At 42.0% G+C, this 14,103-nt stretch overlaps 1 protein-coding gene across 1 annotated transcript in view; it reads left to right on the plus strand.

Moving 5' to 3' along the window:
• Efcab14 (EF-hand calcium binding domain 14) overlaps positions 1–14,103 on the plus strand; it is a 39,852-nt gene that overhangs the window by 6,298 nt on the left and 19,451 nt on the right. The window contains exons 3-5 of the mRNA XM_032899477.1: positions 2,560–2,705; positions 9,919–10,017; positions 13,490–13,600. Of these exons, the coding sequence (XP_032755368.1) occupies positions 2,560–2,705; positions 9,919–10,017; positions 13,490–13,600 (356 nt within the window). The remainder of the gene's footprint in view (positions 1–2,559; positions 2,706–9,918; positions 10,018–13,489; positions 13,601–14,103) is intronic.

The raw sequence follows: 14,103 nt of genomic DNA on the forward strand, positions 1-14,103 counted from the left end.
GAGTTACAGGCTGTTGTGAGCTGCCGTGAGGGTGCTGAGGATTGAACCTGAGACATCTGGAAGAGCAGCCAGTGCTCTTTACTACAAAGCCATTTCTTCAGCCCCCCTCCCTTTTTGTAATGTTGTATTTTTATGTGTGGGTGTTTTGCCTGGATGTGTTGGTGCACTGTGTATATGCAGTGCCCCTGGAGGCCTGAAGAAGGTACTAGGTCCCCTGAGCTATAATTACAGACTCTTGAGCTTGCATGAGGATGCTAGGAACTAGAGCCAGGTTTTCTGGAAGAGCACTTCTAGAGGAGCAGTCTTAACCACTGGGCCACCTGGCCTTGGAACTTCTGTGAATGATGAAGCATTAGAGAAAAAGGAAGAACTTGGAAGAGAAGGAAAGTACTAATCTGTCAGGCATCTCCTTTCCAGGTAAAGTGGTGGTTTGATAATTTTGTACAAAATATTAGATGCTTTTGTGTGACTGCAGTACAAAGATGTGTCAGTGACATCTTAGGCATCCTTAAAAAAGTGTCAGTCCTGTGGACACTCAGTTTGGCTGTTTCTGTTACTCACTATAAAATTAGAACAATCACATCATTCTTTCCGAGCCTCTATTTTCTTACCCACACATGACACGTGAAGACGTATCTTTGCCTCGAAAGCACTTTGGTCATTGCTCTGTTATGTTATAGTAATCCTCCCTTCGCCTCTAGACAGAGAGCTTTAGGGTCTTTTCCATACAGTGGCGTCAGGTAGAGAGCTGGCACACAGTAGAGGCTCAGTAATGTGTCATTTGCTGATAATTACATCAAAATTGATTGTAAATTATGGGGGTAGTGTATGAATACAAAACATAACTATTGACATTGTGTTTGTTGTGTTTAAAGAGTGTAGAAATTTTCATTTCCTAATTGTAAAGATGAAAAAAAGAGAACTAGGTAAATTCTTTTGAGATTCAACGTATTAAATTTTAAATGAATTGCTTTCCTTGGTGAAAGAACATGAATAAGTAATTGTAAGTTGTTTGTTTGCCATACTTGGATTTCTGTAACGAAAGTGCCTCAGCTTGGCTTCTCTCTCCTAAAAAGCCCACATCAGATAGTGATTATGACCCCCTCTTGGCTCGTAGACTCCTCAGGATCCAGCGTGTCCTCAGGGCTCACCAGCATCATGTGTGCATTAGTTAATAGTTGTAAGTTGTAAGTCAGGTTATTTATGTCTCTGTCTTACTTCTTTCCCACTTCTAAGTCCTATTTATTGCAAATAGACTTCAGGAAAGAGAGACCCTCCCTGCTGATGGTGTTTGACCACCTGAGTATGGAAGGCATTCATGGGTCGGGCTTTTCTTTACAACTGAGCTGAAACTCGATAAGCAATTCAGTGACACAGAGCTGCATTCGTTAGAATGAGTAATGAAATGTTCTTACTGACTGAGACAGATGTTTTCTGCAAAGCATGTGTAAATCAAATGCCACACTAAAAGCACTCAGGAAAGTCTGTTATTTAGAATGCAACCCTATGGCAGCAACTTTTGAAAAATAAATGAAAATACCTAATTTCATTATTGTGAATTGTTCCATAGTGGGCTTGCTAAAAGGGATATCGCCACCACCCTCAGTTTTCGTGAGGCCTTGTTATTGTTCAGTGTGCTGGCTTGTCTGATGTTTTTACCTTCTGAATTTTCTTGGTTGGATTGAAGAGGAGAGTGACGTACTGAGACGTATGGTTGGGAGGTCAGCAAAGACCAGGTTTATTTAGGTAACAAGTATTTACGAAGTGCTTAAAATGATATTCTAAGTGCAGATCATACAGAAAGGGACAAAACCAAGTCATAGAGTTCACATTTTATTTTATATTGACCCTGTATGCCAGTTTTGGGACACACACACACTAATCAAGAAGTCTGTGACCTGAAGAAAAATGATGTAGGTTTTATTCTACAGGAGCAGCCATTATCAATATTTTATTTTCCATTAAGAGGAAAAACTGCTTTTTAAAGGAGGAAGAGAGTGCACCCTCAGCCTCTGCCTCAGGCCTCCGATCCCTTAACTACGCAGGAATTGTTTCCACAGAGTCCAGATGCCCCCTGCACCTCAGGCTTATCTTCTGCTTCATCTTGAGCTTTAGGTGGTTAAGAAAAAGCTTTGTGGAATAATCTTATTCCTCATATTAGTATTTGAATGCCCCCTCGCAGTCAGCCAACTTAAAGTAGAAGAAAATAAGCATTTAGAGGTAGTTTGTAACGGCACCTTGAGCATCTGTGGGATAGGCGTTGTAAGTTTAACTGACTAATCTGAAAGCTGGTCAGACATTCATTCATCACCGACTGTATGCCTGGTTAAAAGTGTTAAAGATGCACATTTACATCACAGTGCTGCCCTGCCCGCACTTTCCTCTCTCTCAGTGTAATTAGGTAACTGAATTAAGTCATCATCGTCCCAAATTAATTCACTAATTATTCACTAATCTCTCTTCTTCCCTTCTTTCCTACCTTGTGATTGCTTTTTCCCCCTATTTTGGGACCAGAGGGAATATAATCTTTATTTACAATTGTTCTTATTTTGCTTTCAGTGGAGTCTAATCAGAAAAGCTCATTCCAGGAAATCCCCAAACTTAATGAAGAACTTCTCAGCAAAGAAAAGCAACTTGAGAAGATTGAGTCTGGGGAGCTGGGCTTAAGCAGAGTCTGGACCAACATCACAGAAATGAATAAGCAGGTAGTGAAAGTGTGACTTTATTCCTGTGTAAGCTGTGGAAATGAATTTATATTGGTTGGTGAGCATTTAGTATGAATTTATAAATTCAAGTTTTGTCTTTTTAAGTTGGAGTTTACAGTGATCACATGTTAAAATAGTAAAATAGCCAAAACAAAACACCTACCATTTGCCTAGAGTGTAATGCATTTACCAAGTATCTAAAACGTTAACCCTTTCTGCACATGAAGAGTTCCACAGGGTAGAACATTATAGAGGGAGTTATGAATAACTGAGTCTTCTTTTTCTACAGAGTAGTATAGGTATCCAATAAGAAAGTATGCCATGGGGTTGGGGATTTAGCTCAGTGGTAGAGCGCTTGCCTAGCAAGCACAAGGCCCTGGGTTCGGTCCCCAGCTCCGAAAAAAAAAAAAAAGAAAAAAAAAAAAAAAAAGAAGGCATGCCATCTGATGCCCGAGGCAAGGCTGTAGCCGTCGTCATTAGATGAGTTTGCTTTGTTTATGAGCGCTTCCAGACTCAGAGGGTTAGCACTGGATGTAGTGCTGTGGATGAATGGTCAGGGAGAACGGCTTAGGGCAGGTGAGGAGCCCCTGACTCTGGCCAGACAAGCAACTCTAGGGGACCCATCCAGCCTCAGAGTTGTCCGGAGCTCCCTAGGCATTGCTTCCAAGAGAAGGACTCTACCAGAGCAACTGTTCATTCTAAGGATTTTACAAGGTTCTCACACATGTAGAGAGCTGTAGTTACTATGGGATCCAAAGCCCATTGTCAGGCTTGCATTCTGGATTGATCTTTGTTGTTGCTGCTGCTGTTTTAGTTTGGCTTTTTGTTGTTTTCAGTTTAGTTAGGAAAGATATGGTCATTGAAAAGAAAACTCAAGTACCAAATAAATACACATGCAAAATGCTTAATTAGGCTGTCATCTTTATTGGGATTAAGAGAACATTCTCTTCAGGATGGAGTCTAGAATGAATCAGTAAGAGGAACACTGTTGGAAGAACAGGCTTGTAAATATTTATAAAGTTATACCTTTCGGCCACATTTTGGGAATAGGATAGTTCAGTATTTAAGGCTGAAATTCAGTGGTCTAGGAAAATAAAATGTCATCTGCCTGGAACCCACAGTAAAAATGCCTGCATTTCCCAATAAGTATGTGTAACAATGTGCAGTGGTGTGAATGTGTCCCCAGTTCATGTGTCAAGTGTATATGGAAGTGCAGCCTTTCATGGGTCATTAGCATTTACTCCAAAATGGTTCCAGAAGAGAAAGAGAAGCCCTCTGGCACACACGTGTGTTCTTATCACATGCATGTGATAGCCTGCACTATGTAAGGCATAAACCTCCTCATTAGACACAGCCGCGTGTTCTCAAATGAGCTAAATAAGCCTATTTATAAGTCACCCACTCTGTGGTATTTAGCTGTGGCTATAGGGAGTGGACTAAGACACCATAAGTAGCTAAAATGACATTTTATGAAAGTAGTGGCTCACTCAGAATGTTCAGTGCCTTATGACATTCCTACTTTCCTTTGGGGGCTTCATTTTATTTTGGTTTTGGTTTTGAGACAGTTTCATTATGTAATCCATGCTGGCCCGAACGCTAAGATGATGGGAGCCACCACACCTGGCTCTGTTCATTTCTTTTGTGCACAAAGAATAGAATCAACTGTGGCCCAACTTCCACAGCAGAGGAGCAGAGTGGACAGAGATGACATCACAGAGATGACATCAGGTGGGAGTAGCACAGCTCTGGAGGAAGGAACGTTCCTCCTTGGGAGTCTGTGGATCCCACTTGGCAGAACAGGGTCAACCATTCTCAGACAAGGATAAGGTTGCTTTGCACGGAAAGACAAACAAACATCAACTGTCTGTCTCCATCTCCTTCTTACACATTGGCATCTAAGACCGCTCAAAGAGAAAACTGGCACTTGGTGTGCTGTAAGACGTCCTAGGACTTTGTGTATGAACCTGGAAAAGTTTAGACTAAAACTCTTTGTAGATTAGTAGCACCAAACTTTGTGAGATGCGAGATTGATTTATTAAAGCCAACCTAATGCAGAGGAGTCCTCGGCTGTCAGAGACCCAGAAGGATGGATGGCGGTGAAGTAGAGCTGAGCGTCTTCCGAAGGGAGCTTGGTAGCTCTCCAAAGTTAGTGCTGCTGCACATCTAGAGCCCTATTCAAGTCAGCAGCCAAAATGAGCCAAAATAGAAATAAAGGTAAAAACAATGTTTGATTATGCTTCTGTGGCTAGTAGTAATTGTCAACTCTGGTGATTCTAATAGCAATTTTAAACAACTGAAAGATATTAACCCACAAGAAAATGTATTCTGTCACTTACCAAGAACTCTTCCTACTGCCAAGTGAGCTGAAGTTAATTCAGGCTGGGAAAAGGGCCATCTGGTTGAGAAAGATAAAATCCAACTTTTCCTTAAATCTTTAAGGTGGTACTCGAATCTTCATTTGCACTTTGTTTTATTCATGAAACCTCTGGTCCTATGCCTATTCCCTCCTGACGGAGGGGCTATAAGACGCCCCCTTCTGTAGAGACAAGTGTTTTCCAAGCTGTTCTATGGAGCCGGAGCCTTTGACTGAGCCTCCGTCCATTCAAACTGCTCCAACAGAGCCTTAGATGAGGTGGCTTTTGTCAAGAATGGACTTTATCACTTGCAGCTCCGGAGGCCCAAGACTCCAGGGTCAAGAAGCCATCAGATTTGGTCTCATTGTCGGCCTCACCCGTGGGCCCTCCTTGGTGTAGCTTCATTAGCAGAAGGGGTGCAACGGCCTCACTGGGCTGTTCATTAAAGTAGACCCCTCTCTTAGCCTGCCTGAAGGACCCCACTTACTGCCACCACACCGGAGATTTCGAACATGAAGCTTTTAGGGAAGCACCAACATCAGAGTACAGTCATTAGAGCCAAAAAGATGCAGTTCCTTACCACAGGGATCTTATGGATGGACAGGAAATAGGAAAGTAGGCAGCTTGACGTGAGGCCGGTCCCTACGGCTCAAATGCTGACAGCATACTTCAGTGACGATCCAACCCAGACTGGGACCAGCTTTCCCAGAGATGTGCTAAGTCTGAAGGGGAAGTGGACCAGGTGGACCCTGGAGAAAGAGAGAAGGTTACCCTCCACAGGACAGTGCAGCTGATCCTCATAACCTCATCTACTTGCTAAAACCTATTTGTAACTCAGAATGTGTAAGCATGAAGCTTTCCAATCATCCACTGATGCGTGCACAGCAACAATAGCTTTTGAGTCACCCTACAGACACTGAAAGCTGGAGCACCCTGCCTTCTTGTTCTGTTCTCATACTGTAAACAAGTGGGTTTCTAGGGTGTATTTCATGTCCCTTTTCACATTTTTGTCCTCTGTGTTGGTGATTTCATTATTGGGGGCTTCCTTCAGTCATCACTTTCAGTGCTGCTGGCTGTGAGTTCAGTCCTAGTCAGCAGTGTTGTAAAATATGATGTTTACACAGGAACACGTGTAAAACAAGGTTATATATTAAATTGATGAGTTACTGAATATGTGACAAAGAGCTCACAGGAACCTAGCTCCTACCCCTAGGAACAGTGTTTAGCATTCATTAGTCCAGCATTTGCTAGCTTTTCAGTAGATAACTACCTAATGACAAGAATGGACTACCTTTGTAAAACAAAAGGTAAGTGAAAAGACTTTGGATCAAGGAAATTTTAGTCCTTCCTTATAGCCCTCCTTGGGCCCAGAAAGAAGCCAAAGATAAAGTAAATCAACAAGCACTGTTATCAAGGACCTTTGGTGCCCTTCTGTAGTTCCTTCTGAGCACCTGTATGACGGTCATTTGCATGTGCATCTAATTGCCTCAGGAGCGAGTACACTGTACTCACTCAAGCTGGTGAGGAAAACCTGGGTAGTAGTGATAACCGCTTACATTAAATGTTTCCTTATGCACGCCACTCTGTTAGCTGTACTGCATATATGACCTCCTTTCTGTGTCCTTAAGTCACATGAAGTAGTGAGTGGTACACCCAGTGCAGATAAGAAAAATTGAGATTTGCCTCTTGGGGGTTGGGGGGTGGGGCATGCCTTTGATCCCAGCGCTTGGAAGGGAGAGGCAGGCAGATCTCCATGAATTCAAGGCTAGCCTGATCTACAGATTGAGTTCCAGGACAGCAAGGGCTGCACAGAGAAACCCTGTCTTGAAAAACAAAGCAGACAGACAAAACAAACAAAAAGAAAAAGAAAGAAAGAAAAAGAAAATTGAGGCTCAGAGGTAAAGGAGCTTACCCAATTGACAGCTGTGTATCAATCTAGCATTGAAGCATTTAAGTCTTGGGAGCCTGTTTGCCTTCCATATTTGTAGGCGTAAGTAGGGCCAGGTGCACCTTTAATTCCAGCACTTTGGAGCTAGAGGCAGGAGAACCTCTTGAGTGTAAGGCCAGCCTAGCTTACATAGCGAGTTCCAGGACAGTCAGGACTGTGTAGAAAAGCCCTACTCAATAATTCATCATTTGTGATTCTCTGTTTGTGTACTTTTTCCTCACTATTTAAAGAACATTAAATTTAACCCTGAAGAAAAAATAGCATTTCTGCTTTTGATGTATAAAATTTTATATTAAGCAAATAGTCTACAGTGGCTTTTTCTACTTTTGTTGATTAAAAAAATCATAGAGTATGCATAGAAGTTATAACTCATCTTTTGGCTAAATGTGATTTTTTTTCCTTAGTGGTTACTCGGTTTTTATTGTCTTCAGATTGTAAAATGTGACATTTGTTGATAAGTTCTGTTGTAATGCTTGAATCCAGTCTCACATTCTAGAATCTCTGTTGAGACCAGAGATCATGGGAGAGAGCCCCTTCTCTCCAGTCCAACTGTACGTGTATGTTTACTGCAGTTTCCCACAGTGTGGCTCTGCTGAAGAGGGGAGGTCTGGAGGGTGGCCTGTCTTGGTGATATAGGGGTGTATAACTGAGCTGGGACCAGTCTGTGATCCAGCTGACACGCTAGAGTCTAGAGTCCAGACCTAAAGTGTTTGTGACACAGAGAGAAGGCCTAGCCTGCTCCTCCTGAGTTGGCTTTTATTACTTCTCTAGTTTTAAGTGAAATGGCAGCTTCCAGCAGCCACACCGGCCTTCTCTGAGACCATAATGTTCCTAAGATAATTCTGACTAGCTCTGCCATAGCCTCAAGATATCAGAGTACCTGACAGAATGGTTTCCACCTAGATCACTCGGAGCACAGTGTGTTATTATCCCTTTAGGATCCATCTGCCAGTTGTCAGTGAAAGGAGTGTATTCACTAGTGTGTATCGTGTCACATAATAGGGCATGTAGAATAATCGTAAGACATACCCGGGAGCTGTCCCTTCCCTTCATGTTCACACATAGTTGTCTCATGTCAGTGATACGCTCTGCACCGCCTATGTAGTATAGAGCTCTAATAGCTTTTAATATCATCAGCTTATGGATTACACGAGTGCGTATGTAAATAATGGAGACATCCAGTAAGTGGCATACTACAACGTCCCGTGTTTACTGATTATATCTACTGATTATACCTAGTGATAAGCATTTAAATTATTCTAGTGTTTTGCTGGTACAAATAAGAAAGACCCGTTGTGCATATTTCTTTGTGCCTGTGAACAAGTAATCTTCAAGATAGGTTTCTATAAATGAAGTTGCTGAACAAAGGATATAAACATTCGAGGGCTATTCTTTCAGAACAGTCCTTTTCCAGTTAAATCCCTATGAGCAATACATGAGAATGCCTGTTTCCTTGTGTTCTTTGAAGCCTCAGTGTTATCCATAGCTTCTTAAAGGAATGGGAAAAAAAAAACCCACGGCCTCCCTGATACAATTGCTGCGGAAACAAGCTTACAGCTTTCTAAAAGTATTTCCAGTGTGGGCTGAGTCTCACCTTTTCGTTTTCACTGGATAGAGTTAGAACACTGGTGAGTGGTCTGCGTGTTGGAGAATACTTAGGGAGGATGGCTTGTGTAAGTGCGCACTAAATCTCACTCCTAAAGAACTGCCACTGGTTAATCACTGTACTCAGTGATGTGCCAAGAGCTGCCGTCACATATGTCCTTTAATTCTTGTAACATGTGATTCATCTGTTGCTGGGTTACAATTACTCTCCAAACGTAGTGGCTTAAAACAACAAACTTTCATTACCTCACACTGTCTGTGTGCCACACACTGTGAAGCAGCTTGGCAGTGTTAAGGCTAACTCCCTAGGGTTGCTGCTGAGGTGCACAGAGAAAATGACAAATGCCACGATTCTGCTGTGTCTCATCCTCTCATGCCTGCCACAGCTTGACCTGCAGCAAGTGCCCAGAAAGTCGGATGTCTGGTGGAGGCCACTCATTACAACTACTGGTCAGGCCTTTGTTCTCGTCCTAAAATGTAGACTAAGAAAGCAGTCTGGTACCCAGACTCTTTGAAGAGTGTTTTGAATCATACTTCAAGATTTGTTGGAATGCGAACTTGAAGCCTGAAATGTCGTGTTACTCAGGTTCCCCCAGTCCCCATTGAAGACAGGAATCCAGCTACTTAGAAGCCTACCCCTAAGTAGCAGAAAGGAAGCCACATTTTATTTTCATTCAGTTTCTGTTTTAATACATTCATTGCCTTCTTCAGTGAGTCAGTGGGTATTTATTGAACTCCTTCAGGGTACAGAGTAATGCTGTGGTTGAGCTATTGAGTTTGAAATATTAATCACATTATTAAACCAAAACCAAGTCCCCGAGTAGCTGAAAGTGCTGTTCAAGTTGTCAGGATACCATTCCTGAGGACTATATTTTGTGATGATGGGCTCTTACTTTATAATGTACGTTCCCACTTGGACAGGAACAAAAGTTCAGTTAAATAACTGAGGTGTTCTATTTTACCAAAGTGAAGTTTTGAAGTGGCCCTTGGTCATCAGTCTTTTCCTGTTCAACTGTTGAAGGATGGTGTGGTAGTCACTACATCTTTTGAGTGATTGAAGGGGTTTGCACTGTGCCACAGCTAGGACCAAGGTAAAGAGTGACACTTAAGGCTCTGCCTCTTCAGCACCAGTACAAATTGGGCAGGGAAATGGGGGCTTGTTGCTGCTTCCTACTGCATCTTAGCTCCCCTCACATTTCCTCCACTCTTGTGAGCTGGCAGGTACCCGACATTGTGAACTGTAGAGTTTGTGAAGGAAACATATACTCTACAAATTCTGTGTTCATTGATTATTAATCTTTTTCAGATTTCTCTGTTGAGTTCTGCAGTAAACCTCCTAAAAGCCAATGTCAAGTCAGCCGCAGACTTACTTAGCCTGCCTAGCACTGTAGAGGGACTTCAGAAGGTAAGTGCTGCATTTGTGCCCTGTGATCACCCTGGTGCTGGAATTCTGGCACCTTGAGCGTTCCCTTCGCAAACCCGGCATTTGAAATCACCTGCTCCTAAAGAACAGTGTTCTGTGGAGGACAGACTCTGGTAGTTAGACCCTTCGTTTCAACAGGTTACTTTATGGTTCAGACAGTGTTTCATTTATCTGTCTGGGTTTCAGAATTGCTCTTCTGGGACCACTGTGTTAGCAGGTGATGGTTTACATTTCAGTTTGTTGTTCCACTTCATGAGCCCGGACTGGACCCTGCTTTTCCATGATTGGAAAGGAGTTGTTTGTTTTGTTCTGTTCCTTAAAGATGATCTAAGATGGACTGGAGAGATGGCTCAGTGGTTTAGAGCACTGACTGCTCTTCCAGAGGTCCTGAGTTCAATTCCCAGCAACCACATGGTGGTCACAACCATGTGTAATGGGATCTGATGCCCTCTTCTGGTGTGTCTGAAGACAGCTACAGTGTACTCATATATAATAAATAAATGAAATCTTTTTAAAAAAGATGATCTAAGATGAATGCTGAAGTTAAAAATTAGGGAGAAGGTTGTGACAAGGGTACTTTTAAACACTCTGGAGTATAAATCAAAAAAAATTTGGTATTATTTTCTAAAGATGTTTGTGTGTACACCATAGACTCCAGGGCTCTGTGCAAAGAGCAGTTCAGAGTTTCTGTTTATGTGATCCCTGGTAGATGTAACAGACAAGTACCAGCTGAAAGGATGAGCACAAGGAATTCCTAGAGCTGGACAGGGAGCGAAAAGAGGGTGGAGGGGAACAAGGCTTCTCACTGAACACGGAACCATCATCCTCACAACAGGAAATAAAAGAAAGGTTTTTAGGAATAAGAACCCCCTGCACAGTGAATTTTAAATCTAAGATTCATGGCTTTTAAAAGTTAGCTTGTGATGTTTGATTCAATTATATGCCAGGCTCTGTCCATAAATGTCTAAATTATTATACAAAATGAGAAATTTCTAAACCACAAACAAAAATAAAGCTTGGTGTTTTGCAGCCATAACATTGTGTGCTTAGTCCAGGGAATTTGCTGCCTGTCCAGTACGGTCATCTGCTCTCAGAGTCTACATTAGAAAAGTCGCGGCAAGTTTAAAGAGGCAGATTCTTGCCATTGCTCCCAAGAATCAAGCAGGAAAAGTCAGGCCTCTCTAGCTTTACAGAGGCAAACCTTGGCAGTCTTGCATTAAAAAAGGACTGGCTTGTTCTTATTCTCTTTAACTCAGTAAACACTCGTGGAGCTTTCTCCAGTGTGTACCAGGCACTTTGCAGTGGGTAGAAATACTAGTTTCAGACTTTTATTCCAGGATTTACATGAGCTGTCAGCTGCTTTCCTAAAAACAACCCCTAAACAAGGGCTCACTATCTTCCTGTGTCCTGACGGCTTAGCCAGCCAGCCAGTGAGGATTCTCAAACAGTAGGTGTCTTTGAGTGCCTGTGGCTTTTTGCAACAACAGGGCTTACATAGCGTAGTAGCTTGGAGACTACCCCAAATGTTATCTCTGCCATCCTGCTGGCACTGCTTTTATTGCAAATATGATGTGCTTTTGAAATGGTAATTCAGCTCCAAAATTTAACTAGCTTTCATTTATGTCATGTAATTTTTTAAATATTGAAAGTGTTGTCATCTCCTGTTCTCTTTAAGTTCTTGTTTCAGTATAATTTTAGAAACTTGCACTGGAGGCTGGGGGCGCAGTTCTGTTGGTGGAGTGCTTACCTAGCATGCACAAAGCCCTAGGTTAGATTCCCAGCAGTTGTGGCGATGTAGGCCTACAATCCCAGTACATGGAAGGTAGAGGCAGGAAGAGCAGAAATTCAAAATCATCCTTGAGTATATGGCAAGCCTCAAAACAATAAAATAACTTTGGTTAAAAATACTAATGTTTCAATATGAATTGTCATATATAAAGATATAAAACCCACCAAATAATAACATTCTTTTGGATTTTTTTTTTTTAAGTAACTAATGGAGACTGAAGAGATGGATCATTGGTTAAGAGCACACATACTGCTCTTGCCAGGGACTACCGTTTGGTTCCTGTGACTCTAACTCCAGGGGGTGCAGTGACCTCCTCTGGCCTCCACAGGCACTTGCATTCACATGCACATACCCACAACATATACTCGTGCCTAATTTCTTAATATTTAAAAGATGACTTCTGAGTCATGCCCTCTGTATACTTGGGTTCTTTAGAACTAATAAGAGCAAAATAAGCGGCCGCCCTTACCTGTCTACACTCACTGCCCACAGAATTCTACTGCCAGCTGGGTTTCCTTGAGCCAAAAATTACACCTGCCCAATTTTGCTCAAAAGAATTCACTTAATATTCCTGACTGTTAACAGTCAACAGCATTAGCTCCGGCCATCTGTTTGCCTGCAGAGTTTTAATACACGTAACTTAAGGGTGGGTATATTATCCATGAGTTCCAGACGTTATTATCTTTTCTTTTCTTTTGTTTTATTTTATTTTATTTAGTATTTGACTGTTATAAATATTTTTTTAGGAAAATTTATTTTATTTATTTATTTATTTATTTTATTTAGAAAGATTGTTGTTTCCCTTATTTGAGAAAATAGCTTAACTTATATTTATATATGGGAAAATGTTCATATAAAGAATGAATGTTTATGGTTTTTGTTAATTGCTTCAGTATAAGTTACATGGTATTTATAATTTAAATATAGTTGAAATAATTAAAATATTTATTTATATTCAGTTACTGTTTTAGTGTAAATTAAAATCACAGCATGCCACTGTACTGTCATTAGAATGGGCAGAATTTTTAAGTTGACAGCTCGTGTGTTTTGAATGTACAGAGTAATATGAGCAGGGCTGCAGGACGGCACAGCCATTTTAGACGGTCACATGGAACTTCTGTAATAAGTTAGGCATAGGTCTGCCATGGATCAGCCGTTCCTCCATGCATTGTGGTGATGAGAAACTGAAGGCAGGTGAGGGCACAAGTCCACATGAAGACTACCTCGTAGCTCTGTGTGTTCAGTGTCAAATACTGAAAGTAGCCTAAATGTCTCCTGGCCATTGAATAAGCAGTTGGTGACACCATGCCGATCGTATGTAACATGCCAACACTTATATATAAATGAATCTCAGTTGTACTTCGTAAAGGAAGACATACTGAGCCATCGTAGAAGGTATTTGCTCATTGTTCCCTGTACGCAAAGCTCTAGGAAGTGCAGACTGACATATAGAGACAGAAAATGAGTAAATGGTTGCCCTGTGTCGGAAGGGGGAATTACAGAGAGGCATGAAGAAACTGGGGGTGGGAAGCAGTGCCTGTTGCTTCTGTTATGGGAATGGTTTCACGGGCTTCTTATGCCTCTGAGTATGTGCATAGACTGCATGTCAGTTATGCTTAATAAAGCTCTTCAGTGGACTCATATTCCTACATTGTTTCTATGCAGAGTGTTGCTTCCATTGGCAATACGTTAAACAGTGTCGGCCTTGCTGTAGAGGCAATACAGAAGACCATGGACGAACACAAGGCCACCTTGGAGCTACTGCAGGGCAGTGTGGTAAGGCCTGTAAACACTATGGGAAGTCAGCATGCTCTGGCCACCTTTCCTGTGTTCGTCATGATACTAATTTCCCACTGCACTGAGCAGACGCTACTTTACCTACTTTAAAAAAAAGCAATGTGGACTCATTGGTCTGCAGTCCGTAAGTCAAACAGGTAAGGTAGATGAGATTAAAAGCAAGGTCTGTTGTAAACATGGTATTGGAGGAGATACTCACAGTACATTTTCCAAAGGTGGAGCAGAAGGATCAGAAGATCAGAAAGGTCTCTGGAAGGAGGAGATGGACATTGAAAACTGTCTCATTTATCGCTGCAAAGCGAGCCACTCCAGGAAGCTGTTATTTCTCACTCTCTGAGCACCAGGGATGTGAGCAGCGCTTTACACCCTGGTGCTGAGAGTCCATCTAGAGCATCTAGAGGAAGAATGGTCATCTTAGGTGGTCCAGCTCCCTCCAGGAGTCACTGGAATGCAGCCATATATATGACCTAGACCACATGGAA

This window comes from Rattus rattus, chromosome 1 (assembly GCF_011064425.1).
Source record: "Rattus rattus isolate New Zealand chromosome 1, Rrattus_CSIRO_v1, whole genome shotgun sequence".
NCBI lineage: Eukaryota > Metazoa > Chordata > Mammalia > Rodentia > Muridae > Rattus > Rattus rattus.